At 45.0% G+C, this 21,187-nt stretch overlaps 1 protein-coding gene across 4 annotated transcripts in view; it reads left to right on the top strand.

The window, feature by feature from the left end:
* The window catches only part of LOC100556146 (CYFIP-related Rac1 interactor A), a 56,242-nt gene that overhangs the window by 18,946 nt on the left and 16,109 nt on the right, over window positions 1-21,187 (top strand). For 2 of the 4 annotated variants that reach the window (XM_062962733.1, XM_062962736.1), the window contains 2 exons: window positions 15,325-15,411; window positions 19,585-19,710. In XM_062962733.1, coding sequence (XP_062818803.1) covers window positions 15,325-15,411; window positions 19,585-19,710 — 213 coding nt within the window. Of the gene's footprint in view, window positions 1-4,405; window positions 4,684-15,324; window positions 15,412-16,747; window positions 16,992-19,584; window positions 19,711-21,187 lie in introns of those variants that run through there. The other 2 variants (XM_062962734.1, XM_062962735.1) reach the window with 2 other exon arrangements.

Here is a 21,187-nt window from a genome sequence, read left to right as displayed (position 1 = left end):
GAGCATCTGTGCACGGGCACAACCCAGGCTTTGGATCAGGTTTGGGTGCAATGCAGAAGACGGAGACAATACGGGGAGACCAAGAAATGGGTTCAAAGAGCCCTCTTTCCAGGGGTCATCCAAGGTCTTTGGAGGCAGGTTCACATCAAGGAGAAAGAAGATGCTTCCAAGATTCACTGGAATGATCTCCAACGCCCTTAGATTTCAACAGGTGGACATGATGGAATCCTTGGAGAATATATAGCTATTATTATTATTATTGACACAATGTTTTATTGTTTTATCTGGGCTTGGCCCCATGTAAGCCCCATGTAAGGACCGGGCTGTGGCGCAGGCTGGAAAGCAAGCCAGCTGCAATAAATCAACAAATCACTCTGACCAAGAGGTCATGAGTTCGAGGCCAGCCTGTGTCTTGTCTCTGTCTCTGTTCTATGTCATGGCATTGAATGTTTGCCTTTATGTGTGCAATGTGATCCGCCCTGAGTCCCCTTCGGGGTGAGAAGGGCGGAATATAAATGCTGTAAATAAATAAATAAATAATAAGCTGCCCCGAGTCCCTTCGGAGAGATGGAGGCAGGGTATAAAAATAAAGTATTATTATAATAATAATAATTATTATTATTTTATTATGACACAACAAACAAGATAGATATGCTGGATTTCATATCACAAAATCACAAGTCGAACACTTCCCAAGTGTCTAGAACTGTGTGATGTATTTTCGGACGATGCACACAAATCCCAGTAGGGTGGCCTTTTGTAGTTGGCAGATTGTAATTTTGTCAATGTCTATTGTTTCCAAATGCCGCTTGAGATCTTTTGGCACGGCACCCAGTGTGCCCATCACCACCGGGACCACCTGCACTGGTTTCTGCCAGAGTCTTTGAAGTTCAATCTTGAGGTCCTAATAGCGGCTGAGTTTTTCCTGTTGTTTTTCGTCAATGCGACTGTCACCTGGTATGGCAACATCAATGATCCAAACCTTTTTCTTTTCCACAACTGTGATGTCTGGTGTGTTGTGTTCCAGATCTTTGTCAGTCTGGATTCGGAAGTCCCACAGCATCTTTGCGTGCTCATTTTCCGATACTTTTGTAGGTTTATGATCCCACCAGTTCTTTGCTGCTGGGAGGTGGTACTTGAGGCATAAGTTGTTATTATTATTATTATTATTATTATTATTATTATTATTATTATTATTATTGCTGTTGTTGTTATCCCCAAACAGAAGCAGTAAACACCGGATTATGTCATATTTTCCAGCCTTCTCCAATCCAATCTGCTCCAGATTAGAAGATGTTTCTGATGCTTCTAAGATTTGCTGGGATGATCTCCAACCCTCTTAGATTTCAAGCGATGGGAATTATAGAATCCATGGAGAATATATAGCTATTATTATTATCATTATTATTATTATTATTATTATTATTGCTGTTGTTGTTATCCCTGAGCAGAAGCAGTAAACACCAGATTATGCCATGTTTTCCAGCCTTCTCCAATCCAATCTCCTCCAAATTAGAAGATGTTTCTGATGCTTCTAAGATTCGCTGGGATAATCTCAACCCTCTTAGATTTCAAGGGATCGGGATGATAGAATCAATGGAGAATATATAATAATAATTATTATTATTTGAAACGCAACAAGATGAGTCCACAGCAGACACTGCTGGCTGCTGTATTGGATCACACGTCGGACACTTCCCAAGTGTCTAGGACTGTGTGATTATTATTATTATTATTATTATTATTATTATTATTATTATTATTATTATTATCCAATGCTTTAAACAATGGAGTTGTTTAAAGCTACGGACAATTCGGTTGCTGTTGCCCGCTTTTGGTCTAAAACTATTCATTTGCTTGTGGTTTCCTTTTTTTCATCATTTTAAAATGTATTTGTTATGCAATGCTTTTGACATGAAATAAAAAATATATATTATTATTGTCGCTGAGCAGAAGATAATGCCACATTTTCCAGGCTTCTCCAATCCAAACTTCTCCAGATGTTTCCCATCACCTTCTAGGATGTGTCCAAAAAATACCTAAGAAGTTGACTTGGGTCCACTGTTCCATCAATATCTGTATTTATTGTATCTTAATTTTGTAGCAACACAGTGATATTTAATTGGTGTGGATGTTAGCCACCTTGAGTCCCTATGGGGAGAAAGGTGGAGTATAAATAAAGTTAACAACAACAATAACAGCAACAACTCTGATGTCTCTCCTAGATTTCAGCCAGGACTCTTCTCTCGTTCTACCTGGGGGTGCCAGGTTTTCCCTCTTGCTGGTCTCCCATTAAAAGATCAACCAGGCCCAGCCCTGCTTAGCTTCCAAAACTGGACGTGATTAGGTCTAGCTTGGGTTGCAGTAATAAAGTCTTTCCAGGAAATATCCTTATGCTGAGTCAGGCCATTCATCCACCGAAACAGGCCACTGTTGCCAATTCTTGCTGGCAGCAGGAGCCTTCCAGGGTTTCGTGCAAGATCCTTATGCAAGATCTTTGGAGATGTGCCTGAGGATTGACCTTGGGACTCTCTGCATAGGGGTATATACATATACATACCTAGACTGAGTGACAGTTGCCACTTATTTGAACTAATGCTGCCCATTCTGATTGGCAGCAGGGCCACTCTACACTTCTCTTCCTAGACCTACCCTAGTGCTGGAAGGGAACTCCAAAGGCCATCTAGTCCAACCAACTGCCTACCAGGCAAGGATTTTTCCATGGTTTTCGCCCATTCGGGTGCAACTCTGCTGTAATTTCCCGAATCAGATGAAGCTGAGTGCAAATGCTGGTTGGCATGGGACATGCTGGGAGGAGGCCTTATATATTATTTACTGTATATACTCGAGTATAAGCCCTTTTTTAGGACTGAAAAAGCCCCCCTCGGTTTATACTCGAGTGAGGGTCCTGGTCGGCTTATACTCGAGTATATAGTAAAAAAAGGTAAATGTTAAGTCCCATCGTATCCGACTCTGGGGGTTGGTGCTCATCTCCATTTCTAAGCCGAAGAGCCGGCGTTGTTCGTAGACACCTCCAAGGTCATGTGGCCGGCATGACTGCATGGAGCGCCCTTACCTTCCCGCCGGAGCAGTACATATTGATCTACTCACATTTGCATGCTTTCGAACTGCTAGGTTGGCAGAAGCTGGAGCTAACAGCGGGCGCTCACTCTGCTCCCCAGATTTGAGCCTGTGACCTTTCGGCTCTTCGTCTTAGAAATGGAGATGAGCACCAACCCCCAGAGTCAGACATGACTGGACTTAATGTCAGGGAAAACCTTAACCTTTACTTATGTTTATACTATTTCACCTGTTTTACATTGGTTTAATAATGCTGTATTTTATTGTATTTTGGACTTGTCCCCATGTGAGCCGCCCCAAGTCCCCTCTGGGGAGATGGTAGCAGGATATAAAAATAAAGTAGTTGTTATTATTATTATTATTATTATTATTATTATTATTATTTTATTATGACACAGCAAACAAGATAGATATGCTGGATTTCATATCACAAAATCACAAGTCAAACACTTCCCAAGTGTCTAGGACTGTGTGATGTATTTTCGGATGATGTGTACAGATCCCAGTAGGGTGGCCTTTTGCAGTTGGCAGATCGTGATTTTGTCAATGTCTATTGTTTCCAAATGTCGGCTGAGATCTTTTGGCAGGGCACCCAATGTGCCGATCACCACCGGGACCACCTGCACTGGTTTCTGCCAGAGTCTTTGAAGTTCGATCTTGAGGTCCTGATAGCGGCTGAGTTTTTCCTGTTGTGTTTCGTCAATGCGACTGTCACCTGGGATGGCAACATCAACGATCCAAACCTTTTTCTTTTCCACAACTGTGATGTCTGGTGTGTTGGGTTCCAGAACTTTGTCAGTCTGGATTCGGAAGTCCCACAGTATCTATACGTGTTCATTTTCCAATACTTTTGCAGATTTGTGATCCCACCAGTTCTTCACTGCTGGGAGATGGTACTTGAGGCATAAGTTCCAATGAATCATTTGGGCCACATAGTTGTGCCTCTGTCTGTAGTCTGTCTGTGCGATTTTCTTACAGCAGCTGAGGATATGATCAATTGTTTTGTCGGTTTCTTTGCAGAGTCTGCATTTTGGGTCATCAGCTGATTTTTCGATCTTGGCCTTAATTGCATTTGTTCTGATGGCTTGCTCCTGGGCTGCAAGGATCAGGCCTTCTGTCTCCTTCTTCAGTGTTATTATTATGCACCCTAAAGCAACCCAGGAATTTACATCAAAAGAGGAAGAAGGTGCTTTGGACATGCTCAAAGGCATAAAAGGGCTGGAACACTCCCAGCCAAGGGCCAGACTGGATGACCTCTAGGTACCCCTTCCTTGTCGCTTGGCCCTTGGAAAGAGATGTCGGGTGGGGAGGGGTTAATCTGCCCTTGCTGACGTCAGAGATGTTGGGGAGGGAGGGGGCTCTTTGGGGGTCTTTGTCAGCTGCACCATCCCTGCCTCTGACGCGCGGCCACCTTCCTCCCTTCATCCCTCCCTCCCTCCCTCCCTCCTTCCTTCCTTCCTTCCTTCCCTCCTTCCTCCTCCTCTCGGGAGGCGTCGGGAGCGCGCCCGGCTCTCCATCCTCCTCTCGCCTTCTCTCTCTCTCTCTCTCTCGCTCTCGCTCTCTCTCTTCCTCCGGATCGAGGCCACTCCGCCCAGGAACCAGGTGGGTCCCTCTTCCTCTCCATCCATCCCTTCCTTCCAGAGTCCGGCTCCAAACGGGTCTGGAGCAGGTGGAAGGCGGTTGCTTCTCTGCAGGGTGGGAGGCGTCGGGAAGGGGGCTCTTGGGGGGCTGGAGGGGGCTCCTTTCTGGTCCGCATTGCCCCCTCCCTGCCCCTCCCTGTTTACAGGCAGAGCGGGCTGAAGGAGGGACCCCTGCCCATCTCTCTCCTTGCCCATCTCTTCTTAGGGCGACCCTCCCTCCTGTATTTGGCCAACCTATTTCTCTGTTTCTCTCTCCTTCCTCCTGTATTTGGCCAACACACTCTCCTATTTCCCCCTCTCCCTTCCTTCTGTCTGTGGCCAACCCTTCCTTCCTTCTTTCCTTCCTTCCTTCCTTGCTTCCTTACCTCCCTCTTTTCTTCCTTTCCTTCCCCTTTCTGCCTTCTTTCCTTCCTTCCATCCTTCCTTTTCCCTCCTTCATTCCTTCTACACTCCTGCATTCCTTTCTTCCTTTTTCTTTCCTGTATTTCTCCCTGCCCTCTCTCCCTCTTTTCTTCCTTTCCTTCCTCTTCCTTCCTCTTCCTTCCTCTTCCTTCCTTCTTCCATCATCCCCCTTCCTTCCTTCCTTCCTTCCTACCTTCCTTCCTTCCTTTTCCTTCCTTCCTTCCTTTTCCTCCCTCCCTCTCTACCTTCTTCCATCCTTCCATGCTTCCTCTTCCATCCTTCTGCTTCCTTCCTTCCTTCCTTCCTTCCTTCCTTCCTTCCTTCCTCCCTCCCTCCCTCCCTCCCTCCCTCCCTCCCTTCCTTACAACCTTCCCTCCCTCCCTTCCTTACAACCTTCCTTCTTTCCAACCTTCCCCTTCCTTCCTTCCTTCCTTCCTTCCTTCCTTCCTTCCTTCCTTCCTTCCTTCCTTCCTTCTCCTCCCTCCCTCCCTTCCTACCTTCTTCTATCCTTACATGCTTCCTCTTCCATCCTTCCCCTTCCTTCCAACCTTCCTTCCCTCCTTCCTCTTCCTTCCCTCCCTTACCTCCCTCCCTTCCATCCATCCTTCCCCTTCTTTCCTTCCTTCCTTCCTTCCTTCCTTCCTTCCTTCCTTCCTTCCTTCCTTCCTTCCTTCCCTTTCCTCCCTCCCTCCCTCCCTCTTCCTTCCTTCCTTCCTTCCTTCCTTCCTTCCTTCCTTCCTTCCTTCCTTCCTTCCTTTCTTCCCACATTCCTTCCTTCTGCTCTTCCCCTTCCTTCCTTCCAACCTTCAATTTTCTTCCTTCCTTCCTCTTCCTTCCTTCTCTCTGCCTCGCTTTCTCCTTTCTGTGAAATGGGTGGAGTCATCAGGGCAGCCTCTTCATCCGCTCCCCCCCCCCCCCAATTATTTTAGAGCATCAGATGCCACCAGGTTGCCTTCCGCCACTTGGTCTGGAGGGACAAACGGACCCTTAGTGAACCTGAGAAGCACCCAATCTCTCCTCCAAGGTTTGCTGTGAGAAGTCCTCCTCTCCTTGCAGACCCCTGTCTGCCCTGCTTTTGGGAAGGGGGCTGATGGTGAGCTTTCATGTGTGTCGTGAAGCCAGGCTGGTCCAAGACCCCACTGCCCTCAGCCCTGGGAAACACATGCCATTTGCCAGGGGCTCTTTCCCTTTGGGCCAGGATTGGGACCCTCTGCCTCGCTTTGGCACCTGACCTTGGTCCAAACAGAGGTCAACGTCTCCAGGGACAGGGATCAATCGCAGCCTTGGAATCGTATCAATGACCGCCTTATCTTCCAGCCTGATTATCTTTACAGTAACAACCCAATTATTGACAATAATAGCAGCCTCATTAGCAGTAACAGCTTTTCCAATGGCTCTTGTAATCATAAAGTCCAGCTTGGTCTTCTTCTCTGCTGCCGTGCCTCCTTTTGAACCTTCCTTCCTTTGCTCCTATCTCGAAATAACCAATGCAGGTGGGAAGCAATGGGATGGGAAGCTGTTTTCCCCTCCAATGCTGAAGACAGGATGCTGGGCTTTGGTGTTCCTTGCAGCGAGGGTCCCATCCCTTGTGGGCCATGCTCTCCGGCCTCGGGAGATCCTCTCCTTGGGATGGATCCTTGCTTCTGAACAAGTGGCAGGGACGGATTTCTGTTTGGGAGGAGGATAATTATAGACACTGCAGTGGTTGCTCCTCCATTGGACTCCCTGCAGAGTGTGCCTCGGTTGTGTGTATGCAGACTCATTAAGAAAGGGAAGAAAACAAACCCAGACCTTCTCCGCCGTCGCCGTTGCTTCCTCCTCCAAGCCCCTCCCGGGGTTGATTTAGGTCACTCATTGATGGAATTTGGAACGAGGGATTCCAACGGCTCACCCTTCTCGCCATCTATCCAAAATGGGGCATAACGGATGGCTTCTTTGATCCGGCACCAAATCTGGACCCTCAAATTGGTTGTTGCAACGTGGGAGTCTCTTTTATAGACCAAAAAAAAAAAAAGAGAGAAGGAGTACCAAGAATACTCAGGGGCTCCTGGTGGCGCAGTGTGTTAAAGCGCTGAGCTGCTGAACTTGCAGACTGAACGGTCGCAGGTGCGAATCCAGGGAGTGGAGTGAGCACTTGCTGTTAGCCCCAGCTCCTGCCAACCTAGCAGTTCGAAAACATGCCAATGTGAGTAGATCAATAGGTACCACTCCGGCGGGAAGGTAACGGCGCTCCATGCAGTCATGTCTATGTCCACATGACCATGGATGTGTCTACGGACAACACCGGCTCTTCAGCTTCGAAATGGAGATGAGCACCAATCCCCAGAATCGGTTACGACTGGACTTAACATCAGGGGAAAATCTTTACCTTTACCGAGAATACCATATACAGTAGAGTCTCACTTATCCAACATTCTGGATTATCCAATGCATTTTTGTAGTTAATGTTTTTGTGATATATCATGATATTTTGGTGCTAAATTCGTAAATACAGTAATTACTACATAGCATTACTGCATATTGAACTGCTTTTTCTGTCAAATTTGTTGTCTAACATGATGTCTTGGTGCTTAATTTGTAAAATCATAACCTAATTTGGTGTTTAATAGGCTTTTCCTCAATCTCTCCTTATTATCCAACATATTCACTTATCCAGTGTTCTGCCGGCCCGTTTACGTTGGATAAGTGAGACTCTACTGTATCTTGCTTTTCCTCGAAGCAAAGGTGTGGCAGTCCATTTTTACAATAGGTTCCACGCTGCTCCCTAAAATGCATTTCCAAACTAGAAGTGGACTTCTAGTTTGGACTTTTTGTGTAGCGTTCTCTGCAGAGCTTGGAAAGTGCCATGGCAAAAAAAATGGGCCCCTGGACCTTATCTTCCCATTGGATGCAGTGTTAGAACTGGGAAAGACGAGGCATCCCATCCTCGGAACCAGCGCCACAACCCTTTCGATGCCAATCCCATGTGATGGTTTTCATTGCCTTGCCCTTCCCTTCTGGCCTTCTGACTGAGCAGGCCAAGTTTCACAATGCAGGAGGGATGAAGGTGTAGGAATGGATGGAGAAAAGCGCTGTCTTCATCAAAGGAAGGCAGGTAGGAAGGCTTTCACCTTCATGCGCTTTGCCAGTGGCAAAAGGGAGTGCATGAGGAGCATGAGCTGGAAAGGCACAGCTTGAAGGCAAGGCGGCTTAAGGAGGATTTCGGCAAGCCGGAACCTGCGTTCGGAGAAAAATGAAGGGGAAAGCGCCTTTGAAGAAACAAGGATGGCACCGAGCAGCTTTAGCCTGGAGGAGACATCTCATGGCGAAGTGCTATGATAGGCATCGTGGGATCTTTAAATAAACATCTCTCCACATCTGAAGGGCTGTCATCACATCCAAGATGGAGCAGCTTTTTTTTGCATCCGAGATGGAGAGGTGGTAAGATAACACCAGTTTCAAAAGATCCAAAGACTTGTTTTGTTTTTAACAGATTTCATAGCCATGGATTTGAGAATATATATTTTACGGAAATACAGCAGAGTCTCGCTTATCCAAGATAATCGGGCCAGCAGAACATTGGATAAGCGAAAAAGTTGGATAATAAGGAGGGATTAAGGAAAAGCCTATTAAACGTCAAATTACGTTATGGTTTTGCAAATTAGTGGAGCCCCAGTGGCGAAGTGTGTTAAAGCACTGAGCTGCTGAACTTGCAGACCGAAAGGTCCCAGGTGCAAATCCAGGGAGTGGAGTGAGCATCCGCTGTTAGCTCCAGCTCCTGCCAACCTAGCAGTTCGAAAACATGCCAAAGTGAGTAGATCAATAGGTACCGTTCCGGTGGGAAGGTAACGGTGCTCCATGCAGTCATGCTGGCCACATGACTTTGGAGGTGTCTACGGACAACGCCGGCTCTTCGGCTTAGAAATGGAGATGAGCACCAACTCACAGAGTTGGACATGACTAAACTTAATGTCAGAGGAAAACCTTTACATAATAATAATAATAATAATAATAATAATAATAATAATAATAATAATAATAACGTATGATCCAATACAACAACCAGCAGAGTGTCTGTTGTGGACTCATCTTGTTGTGTTGCTAATAATAACAATAATAATAATAATAATTAGCACCAACCCCCAGAGTAAGACATGACTGGACTTAACGTCAGGGGAAACCTTTACCTTTACAAATTAAGCACCGAAACATCATGGTTTACAACAAATCGACAGAAAAAGAAGTTCAATAATGGTGACGTTATGTAGTAATTACTGTATTTACGAATTTAGCACCAAAACATCGCAATGTATTGAAAGCACTGATTACAAAAATATGGACTACTAAAAGGAAAACTGCTTTGGATAATACAGAACTTTGGGTAAGCGAAAGTTGGATAAGCAAGACTCTATTCTAAAAGAGGAGGGACCACAAGGCTGTGGAAATATGGAATCCAGCCCAATCTCTGGCCCATTGAGTTACATTGAGTTTGGTCTTCTCACCTTGGGTGGACTTTGGGCAAAACACGGTCCACCGGCCTCATGAGCTCCCTTGACCATCGAGAGGATGGCTGTCTCCTCATTCCATGCAACTTTCCCCTCTTTTCCTTTTGAGGCCATGAACAAGGTTTCCTTCTAGCATTATTCCACACCAACCTCTCCTCTCACTTCCAGAAGTTGCACTTTCTATGACTATTCAGCAGCTGGCAGCTTCTTCCTCGGAGGCCAAACGGGGCTAATGGATGCTTCATGGCGAGGGACTGAAGTGGAAGTAAGGAGGTCGCAAGCCACAGACTGGGGAAAGGCAGGACTTTTGCCTGCTGTGGCTTTTTTTTGAAACGCTTATGCAGAATCAGCACTGTGTTGAAAAACCAGGGAGGATGTTCATTCAGAATGCCATAATCCAGAGCTAAAGAGGCGCCGGAGAAGCATCTCTGGGGAATGCATTTCGCAAACTTGATGCATGTACTCTTTCAGGTCTGAATCATAGAATCCTAGAGTTGGAGGAGACCTCAAGAGTCATCCACTCCAACCCGCTTCTTTCTGCAAGCAGGAAGACACCACTCCTGACAGATGGCCATCCAGGCTCTGCTTAAAAGCTTTGACAAAAAGGCACCCAGTCCAACCTTCTGCAAGACCGCTCATCCTCCATGCATCGACAGACAAGGGGTTGGCGAGCGCAACTCCTTTTTTCTGGCCACTAATGGGTTGCAGAAGTGGGCATGGACTTTTATTTGGACTTGTATACTTCCATATACAAGGTGGCACAGTGTGTTAAAGTGCTCAGCTGCTGAACTTCTGGACCAAAAGGTCCCAGGTTCAAATCCCGGGAGCGGAATGAGCGCCCGCTGTTAGCCCCAGCTCCTGCCAACCTAGCAGTTCGAAAACATGCAAATGTGAGTAGATCAATAGGTACCGCTCCGGTGGGAAGATAACGGCGCTCCATGCCATCATGCCAGTGGCCACATGACCTTGGAGGTGTCTATGGACAACGCCGGCTCTTCAGCTTAGAAATGGAGATGAGCACCAGCCCCCAGAGTCGGTCACGACTGGACTTTACGTCAGGGGAAACCTTTACCTTTTTCCATATACAAAGAGGAGACTGAACAGAATCCAATTGTGGGAAGCATCCATTCTTCTTCCCTCCAGGAGCTATAATAATAATAATAATAATAATAATAATAATAATAATAATAATAATGTTTATTTATATCCCGCCTCCATCTCCCCCGAAGGGGACTCAGGGCGGCTTACAGCAAAATCAGATACAAAACAATGATAAAATAAAATATGAAATATCAAAGAACAATAATAAAAACCAATAATAATATATACACAGCAGCCGAAAAAACACAACGCAGTATTAAAACATCGAATTAAAAACAATGAGGTTGTAATAGCGGATAAGCAAGGTGCACATTATGAGTTAGAAATTTTAAATAGATAAAGTGCAATAGATTCATTTAAGATCACATTGAATGAATATGGCAGGTTTTGCCTCTGAAGCTGAGGAGAGGCCAAGGAAATGGAGTTGAACCAATGGTGGCAGCAGAGAGTGTGCCCCAAGACAGTGGGATGGTGAATCCGGTCCTGGTTTTAGATTTGGCTTTGAAGGGAGCTCTCCAAGATAGTGACCTATCTCCAAAACCAAGCCCAGGACTTTAGTGAGCTCCTGGAAAGCTATCCAAAATCTGGAGTGGATCCCTGGGACCCATCAACTATACAACCGTACGTCTCTTGGTGCTAGCCAAGGAAAGCAACCCAGCCTTCTCAGTTTTATTTACAGATGCAAATCTGGGGTGGTATACTCCAACCAAGAGGAGCCCATCAAAATGCAGAAGGATGTCCTCAGCTAAAGATGGCTCTTTGCAGCATCTCACTCCTTCTGAGGTCTATCCGACCCAGATCTGCTTACTTGAAGGGCGACGATGCCTTGCCCTCTCTACCCTTATTTTGTTTCTCATCTCAATGTCCAGGATCGACTCCTGCAGAAGTTGTCTTGTCTGGTGGATTTGGTGCCAGAGGATGCTTAAGCTAATCTCCACTGAAATGCGCCACTTGATTAGCATTCGGGGATTCATTCTTCGCAAGGCGGGAGGCAAGCCGATCTGGGCCAGGAGCTTGGGAACAAAGGGCCTAATCCATAGGAAGCCACAAAAGCTTTTCCTCACTTTCGTCTAAAAATAGACAAGGCTAGGCGGGCGAGAGTGGACCTCTCCCTTCGTTGCCTCCGTCTCTGCCTGATGTCCCATTGCGCTCCCATAGATATGGAGATCTGTGTCAGTGATGTGCAAAGGTAAACATGCTTAGGAAGGGACTCGAAGGGCCATCTAGTCCAACGCATGCCAGGAGCAAATATAAAACTAAAACATGTCCAAAAAAGGTCCACCCAATCTGCTGGAAGGTCTCCAATCCTCTATGTCTTCTCCAGATACAACATTCCCAGCTTCCTCAGTCCTTCCTCATCGAGTTTGCTTTCTAGACCTTTGACCATCTCAGTCACTTTGGACATGTTCCAGCTTCTAAAGAGTTCCTTCATCTCTTTTGCTTAATCAAACCTGGGAAAAGGAGGCAAAGTCACATCCAGGGGAAGGGACTTTTTGGGACTATAACTCCCAGAATCCCTGGAACTCATGGCCAATATTTGGAATGTTTTTGGAGCTGCAATGAAAGAAACTCAGTAGGGAAAAATCAAGAATCTTAGCGGAGGAAGAAGAGGAAATGAATCCGGCTAGGCCAGTGGTTCTCAACCTGTGGGTCTCCAGGTGTTTTGGCCTCCAAAGCTGATAGGATTTCTGCGAGATGAAGGCCAAAATATCTGGGGACTGACAGGTTGGTTTTTTTTCATGTCAGGAGCAACTTGAGAAACCAAGTCGCTTCTGGTGTGAGAGAATTGGCCGTCTGCAAGGACGTTGCCCAGAGGATGCCTGGATGTTTTGATGTTTTTATCATCCTTGTGGGAGCCTTCTCTCATGTCCCCACATGGAGCTGGAGCTGATAGAGGGAGCTCATCCGCACTCTCCCCGGGTGGGATTTGAACCTGGCAGCTTTCAGATCAGCAACCCAACCTTCAAGTCACAAGGCTTTAATCCACTACACCACCGCGGGCTCCACCGACAGGTTGAGAACCACTGTGCTAGACAGACGAAAGAACTCCTGCTGCTACTCAAAGGTGACATTATGGTTTACATAGACCACTAAACTGAAGGACAAGACAGTATTGGATCCGTGTAGACAGTATCAGATCCAGTTCCCTGGTGTCTCCAAATCCGGTTCAGCTTGGGTTCTTATGGATCTGCCAGCCACAGTTGGAGATAGATGGACACTTGATCGAGTTGTCACTGGACGCTCCAACTGCTGCACCATGTTGCCTTGGATGATGCATCTAGTTCAGTTGTAGCCTAATTCTCCAGCCACAGCACCACAGAATCATAGACTCCTAGAGCTGAAAGATACCTCATAGGACATCCATTCCAACCCACTGCCAAGAAGCAGGAAAATCACATTCAAAGCACCCCCGACAGATGGCCATCCAGCCTCTGTTTAAAAGCCTCCAAAGAAGGAGCCTTCACCACATTCTGAGGCAGAGAGTTCCACTGCTGAACAGCTCTCACAGCTTTCTAATGTTCAGGTGGAATCTCCTCTCCTGCAGCTTCCTTGAATGAGACACACCAATGACTGGGTGCACATGTGCAATGCACAATATACAATGCTGCTGCTGCTCAATCACATAGTCATTTCCAACTCTTCGTGACCTCATGGACCAGTCCACGCCAGAGCTCCCTGTCGGCCGTTGCCGCCCCCAGTTCCTTCAAGGTCGAGCCAGTCACTTCAAGGATACCGTCCATCCATCTTGCCCTTGGTCGGCCTCTCTTCCTTTTTCCTTCCATTTCCCCCAGCATCATGATCTTCTCCAAGCTTTCCTATCTCCTCATGATGTGACCAAAATACTTCAACTTTGCCTCTAATATCCTTCCCTCCAGTGAGCAGCCATTGGGCATTTTTTCCTGGAGGATGGACTGGTTGGATCTTCTTGCCAAAGTCCAAGGCACTCTCAGGATTTTCCTCCAGCACCAGAGTTCAAAAGCGTCTATCTTCCTTCGCTCAGCCTTCCTTATGGTCCAGCTCTCGCATCCATAGGTTACTATGGGGAATGCCATTGCTTTCACTATGTGGACTTCCGTTGCCAGTGTGATGTCTCTATTCTTCACTATTTTATCAAGGTTGGCCATTGCTCTCCTCCCAAGAAGTAAACGTCTTCTGATTTCCTGGCTGTAGTCTGCATCTGCAGTGATCTTCGTGCCTAGAAATATAAAGTCTGTCACTGCCTCCACGTTTTCTCCTTCTATTTGCCAGTTATCAATAGGTGTAGTTGCCATGATCTTGGTTTTCTTGATGTTTAACTTCAACCCAACTTTTGCACTTTCTTCTTTCACCTTGGTGATAAGGCTCCTCAGCTCTTCCTCGCTTTCAGCCATCAGAGTGGTATCATCTGCATACCTAAGGTTGTTAATGTTTCTTCCAGCAATTTCTGTTGGGAATCATCCTGGACTACTGAAGTCTAAATGTAGTTAGATAGATGATAGAGTTAGATTAAGGGAATCCTTTCCCTGTTTCCAAACATGCCTAGACAGACTTTACTGCGTTTCACTCTATCCTGTGTACATCACATCCCTTACTTTGAAGTTAGTAGAAATGTGAATCTTTAGGGACACTAACTTCCCATTGGTCAGAATGTCTTTTATGGCCCCAATAAATTAGACCATGAGGTTGGAACCATTTTGGTTCACTCTTCTCCCTTTGTTCTTTTAGCTAACAAGAAGCATCTTGCTATCTCTCGTGGCAAGATGTAACTATTTAGATGTTTGTTATTTTTCCTTTCTTATTTTTCCTTAGAAACCAGTCTAGAGTAGACTAGACAGCTCCCAAGCCTTTCTATCTACAATGGAGTTATTTTTACTTTTTGAACTTTTATTGAGACTCTGCAATCCATTGCAATCCTAAATGGTCAAAGACTTCTCTTTGCTCACCCCGTGTAAGTAACTGTTGCATTTGAAAGCTTTATCTTTTGCTACTCTGTTGATTTTTGGTGGAATCTCCCCCAGAGAGGGTTAAATTGAGTCTAACCGCTCAGAGATTACCACAACAATTTTAACTCCGGCCTTGGATTTGTCAAGCCCTGCACGTCGCATGATGTGTTCTGCGTACAAGTTGAATAGGGAGGGTGAAAGTATGTAGCCCTGCTGTACTCCTTTCCCAATCCTGAACCAGTCTTCAATGCACAACTTACAGTGTGCAATGCAGGGGGTTGGGCTGGATGGCCTTGGTGGCCTCTTCCAACTCTATATGATAATATGACCAAGCGCAACTTGCAAAGAGGAGATGCCTCTGCAGCTCCGCTTCTGCCGCTCTCAGCAGAAAACGCCGTGCTTTTTGGGCTCCTCCTGGGGAGCATCTCTTGTGCAAACCTCTGACCCTGGGCTGGATGCAAACCGCTGCGTGTCAACGGAAGATGGATGGAAAGGGCTGACGCTGAATGTTCAGACTCTCCTTTTGCATGATAAACGCAACGAAGCCCCCATGCCAGGGTCTCAGCTTTCACGCTTCTCTTTTTCTCGACCAAGGGCACCAGATTAAACCAGGCAAAATGCTTAGCTCATGCGAACAAATTGGAAACCTAACGTTGCGTTTTGTCTCTCCCTCCTCTCCCTTCCACGCTGCAGGATTTTCGAAGTTGGTGAAGTGTGTTTTGCGAACCCTACAGAGACCTTCATCCTGCTCAAGAGGTTTCTGAAGCATCCCAAACGGAGGTAAACAACAGCAACAACAACAAAACCTACCTTACTTTCCGGTTGCAATGCAGGGCCGTTGCCTGATTCCTTTTTAGATGTACTCAAGACCTTGTGGAACTACAACTCCCACAATTCCATAGCACTGAGCCATGGCTGGGGTGGTCAAAATGCATTAATTTGACAATGTAGATGTACCCAAGGGGTTATGTCAGGGGTCCTCAAACTTTCTAAACCGAGGGCCGGTCCACAATCCTTCAGACTGTTGAGGGGCCGGATTATCATTTGAAAAAAATACAAACAAATTCCGATGCACACTGCATATGTCTTATTTGTAGTGCAAAAACAACAACAACAACAACAACAATGAAAGAACAATACAATATTTAAAAATAAAAACAATTTTAACCAACATACATTTATCAAGATTTCAATGGGAAGTGTGGTCCTGCTTCTGGCCAATGAGATAGTCAAGTGAATTAGGTTTGTTGTTGTTGTTGTTGTTGTGTGCCTTCAAGTCATTTCAGACTTTGGGTGAGCCTAAGTCTAAAATTAATTATTTATTTACTGCATTTATTTACTACATTTGTATCACACCCTTCTCACCCCAAAGGGGACTCAGAGTGGCTTACAAATTATACGTACATACAATATATTATATGATTAGCATAGCACAATATTAGCATTATATATTACTATATTGAACTATACCACTATACTGTAATATTATTAGTAATATTATATGTAATATAGAATATATAATTAATATTATTATATGGTATTATTATTAGTGTTATATTGTATTACATTATAATATTATTATCAATGGTATATGTATATAGAATATATTATATTATAAAACGGAGGGCGTGGGCCAGGTAAATGACCTCGGAGGGCCGCATCCGGCCCACGGGCCTTAGTTTGGGGTTATGTGCTTAAATCCTTCTTCAGAGTATAGGAACATAGACAAGCATGCCCATCCTAGTCGAATGGCTTTTGTGGTCGGTATAGGCAAACTTTGGCCCTCCAGGTGTTTTGGACTTTAACTCCCACAATTCCTAACAGCCGGTAGGCTGTTAGGAATTGTGGGAGTTGAAGTCCAAAACACCTGGAGGGCCAAAGTTTGCCCATGCCTGAGCTAAATGTTGTATCGAGAAAGGCTCACAAGATCTTGGCCATTCTGTATTGAGAATAAAAGAGGCATTAGCACACCAGGGAGAAGTCTTGCTCCTTGCTCCTTGCAGAGCTAGTTTTCTACTTGCAGGGTGTTTTTGCAACCTGTCTTTGGCCTCTCTCTCACACACAAGGGATCCACTCCCTTCCACTAGATCTCTAGGAGACAGGCTCGCTTTCGTCTAAAAAAGGGACCGAGATGGAGAAGTTGCGCCATGTGCTCTGGAAGACACATGGGAATGGTTCTCGTTTTCTCAGAGGAAGTGGCGAGACTTCGCAGTGCCTCTCAAAGTCCAAAATAGACAGAAAATATAGAAGTGGGTTGCAGCGTTTCCACACCAGACGAGCGAGAAAGACAGACAGAAAGAGAGCACGGCGAGAAGGCCGTGCGGCTCATCCAGATAGGAGAGGCTCTGACTTGGAAACAGGTGAGTGCCGAGGATTTGGCTCACCTGAGACCCTGCAAAGAGGCAGAAAGAAGAAGGAGTGGGATGCGGAAATCTCAGGAAAGGTTATAATGAATGGGGATTTTCGGTTTAGAAGGAATGGCAAGTCAAGGAAGACATAAAAATAACTGCAACTCTGGGGCCAGAGTGAAGAAGTGGGGCCAGGAAGACATCATTCCACTGTGTCTCCTATATCACTATAACAATATAATAATATATAATACTGATATTATGCTGTACTAATAATATATTGTATAGACATATAATATTGATCAGGGGTCCCCAAACTAAGGCCTGGGGGCCGGATGCGGCCCTCCAAGGTCATTTACCTGGCCCCCGCCCTCTGTTTTATAATATGATATTTTTATATCCGTTTTAATAATATATATTGTATATACATATAATATTGATACTAATATTATAATGATACTAATAATAATACCATATAATAATTTTAATTATATGTTATATGTGACATATAATATTACAGTATAGTGGTATAGTTCAAAATAGTAATATATAATGGTAATATTGTGCTATGCTAATAATATAAAATATTGTATGTACATACAGCTGCTCTGAGTCCCCTTCAGGGTGAGAAGGGTGGGATATAAATGTAGTAAATAAATGCAGTAAATCAATAATTAATTTTAGACTTAGGCTCGCCCAAAGTCTGAAATGACTTAAAGGCACACAACAACAACAATTCTAATTAACTTGACTATCTCATTGGCCAGAAGCAGGCCCACATTTCCCATTGAAATCAAGATAGGTTTATGTTGGTTAAAATTGTTTTCATTTTAAAATATTGTATTGTTCTTTCATTGTTGTTCTTGTTTTGCACTACAAATAAGACATGTGCAGTGTGGATAGGAATTTGTTCATTTTTTTCCCAAATGATAATTTGGCCCCTCTACAGTCTGAAGCATTGTGGACCGGCCCTCTGCTTTAAAAGTTTGAGGACCCCTGATATTGATAATATTATAATGTAATACAATATAATAATAATAATAATACAGTATTACAATTGTATATTAGATACTACATGTAATATTACTAATAATATTACAGTATAATCGTATAGTACAGTATACAGTAGGTAAGGTAAAGGTTTTCCCCTGACGTTAAGTCCAGTCGTGACCGATTCTGGGGGCTGGTGCTCATCTCCATTTCTAAGCTGAAGAACCGGTGTTGTCCATAGACACCTCCAAGGTCATGGAAGCTACAAGGCGTAGAGCCTTTTCGATCTATGCTCCGATTTTGTGGAACTCACTGCCTCCGAGCAATGTCGGAGTTGCGACCTTTTGGAAAAGCGCTCAAGACTTGGCTGTTTGGTTGTGCATTTAAGTAAATCAGATCTAATTTGCCAAATAGTCACTGTTGAATGTTCTTAGGTTGAATGTTTTTATGATGAATGTTTTTATATTGTGGAATGATATTTTAAATTGTAAGTCGCTCGGAGCACTCTGGTGGAGAGCGACTAATTAAGAAATAAAGTGAAGTGAAGTGAAGAAGGTCATGTGGCCATTGGCATGACTGCATGGAGCGCCATTACCTTCCTGCCGGAGCAGTACCTATTGATCTACTCACATTGGCATGTTTTCGAACTGGTAGGTTGGCAAGAGCTGGAGCTAACAGCGGCTGCTCACTCCGCTCCCGGGATTTGAACCTGGGACCTTTCGGTCTGCAAGTTCAGCAGCTCAGTGCTTTAACACACTTCGCCACCGGGGCTCCTATTATTAATAATTATAGTATTATAATTGTATATTAGATATTACATGTAATATTACTAATAATATTACAGTATAATCGTATAGTACAATATAGTAATATATAATGCTTATAGTAGGGGGCCCCTGGTGGCACAGTGTGTTAAAGCGCTGAGCTGCTGAACTTGCGGACCAAAAGGTCCCAGGTTCAAATCCTAGAAGCAGAGTGAGCGCCCGCTGTTAGCCCTAGTTCCTGCCAACCTAGCAGTTCGAAAACATGCAAATGTGAGTAGATCAATAGGTACCACTCCGGCAGGAAGGTAATGGCGCTCCATGCAGTCATGCCAATGGCCACATGACCTTGGAGGTGTCTACGGACAATGCCGGCTCTTCGGCTTAGAAATGGAGATGAGCACCAACCCCAGCTTAAGCGGCTGAGGGGGAAAAGAAAGGGGCCTGAGGCTGTTAGGAATGGTGGGAGTTGAAGTCCAAAACAGAGTTTGCCTGCGCCTGGTCTACACCAATCATCTAATGCAGATTCAAACTACATTATATCGCAGTAGTTGCAGCAATGAGGAACGCAGGCAAGGGATATTCATAGCCGATCTAGCCTGGCTTCCCTCCGAGGCTGAGAGAGTGCGACATGCTTATCTAAGCAAGCATTTGAACCCCGTAATTGTTTCTAAAGGAATATGTTTTGAAATGGATATTTTGATTGCATTCGAACTTCTTCCTGCTTTTTATTGATATGCATTTTGGTGTCTCCTCGCTTCAATTTTTGCAAATTTTCTCAAATTCACCTGTTTGGATGCTGTTCAGCCTCACTCTCTGCCTTTATCTCTTTCTCCTCTTCTTATTCTTCCCAGTCCCTCGGTTGCTCTTTTCCCTTCTGTCCTGTTTCTCCCGCTCAGGTCTGCCGGCCATGGGCAACCTGATAAAGGTACTGGGAAAAGATTTAGAAAACTGCCCTCATTTTTTCCTGGATTTCGAAAGTAAGTCCCTTGCACGGATGGGGTGTGTGTTTGTGCGTGTGACCATTTGCAACAGTGGTGTAGTATCTGTGATTCAGTGGCAGCAGTCCCTGTTCTCAGCAGATTTGGGGATGTGATGGTCAACAATATTTTAGGGCAATTCGAATGGGAAGCACCAAACTGTGGCAGCTGGATACTGGAACAGACTGGATACAAACCCATGGCACACTGGCAGTTTGGTTTTCTTTTTATATTATTATGTTTTGTATATTAGGACTGGCTCAGAGAGGTCAAATTTGGGCTGCAGTCCTCTTGGTGACCTATGTGGACATAGCTCTGATTTATTTATTTATTAATCTATTTATTTACAGTATTTATATTCCGCCCTTCTCACCCCGAAGGGGACTCGGGGCGGATCACATTGTACACATTTTTTTTTCGTGTCAGGAGCAGCCGGAGTTGCTTCTGGAGTGAGAGAATTGGCCGTCTGCAAGGACGTTGCCCAGGCTTCTCTCATGTCCCCGCATGGAGCTGGAGCTGATAGAGGGAGCTCATCCCCGCTCTCCCCGGGTGCGATTCGAACCTGGCAGCCTTCAGCTCAGCAACCCAAACTTCAAGTCACAAGGCTTTTATCCCCTAGGCCACTGGAAGCTCCTTATTGTACATATATAAGGCAAACATTCAATGCCATATAACATAGAACAGAGACAGAGACAGACACAGAGGCAATTTAAACCTTCTCCAGCTTCCAGCTTCCTGAGGGTATGCTTGATTCCGGCCACAGGGGGAGCAGCTGCTTCATCATCCACTGCAACGGCACTTCCTCATTCCAAGGGAGGCTGGGTGATTTTTATGGTGTCATAAATTAGCCTCCCCACATAGAAGTGGTACCTAAATTTCCTACTTGAGAGATGCAACTATCTTTCGGGTTGCTTAGGTCAGCAACGAGCAGGGGCTATATTTTTTTTTTATTATTATTATTATTATTATTATTATTATTATTATTATTATTATTATTATTTAATTGTCGGGTGCTCACCCTGACACAGTTTGGCCTCAAACTCATGATCTCTTGGTCAGAGTGATTTATTGCAGCTGGCTGCTAACCAGCCTGCGCCACAGCCTGGCCGATTCCATCGATACATTATTTTATAGGAGCCTCCAGTGGCCAAGGGGATAAAAGCCTTGTGACTTGAAGATTGGGTTGCTGACCTGAAAGCTGCCAGGTTCGAATCCCACCCGGGGAGAGTGCGGATGAGCTCCCTCTATCAGCTCCAGCTCCGTGCGGGGACATGAGAGAAGCCTCCCACAAGGATGGTAAAAACATCAAAACATCCGGGCAATGTCCCCTGGGCAACGCCCTTGCAGACGGCCAATTCTCTCACTCCAGAAGCAACTCCGGTTGCTCCTGACACGAAAAAAAAAAATCATTTTATAAAAATTATCTTTCAAATTATAACGTAACATAGGTTTTAAACCCTTGTTCCACATTTTCTCT

The sequence above is a fragment of the Anolis carolinensis genome, unplaced genomic scaffold (assembly GCF_035594765.1).
Source record: "Anolis carolinensis isolate JA03-04 unplaced genomic scaffold, rAnoCar3.1.pri scaffold_10, whole genome shotgun sequence".
NCBI classification, from domain to species: domain Eukaryota; kingdom Metazoa; phylum Chordata; class Lepidosauria; order Squamata; family Dactyloidae; genus Anolis; species Anolis carolinensis.
This window is presented reverse-complemented; position numbering and strand designations above follow the sequence as displayed.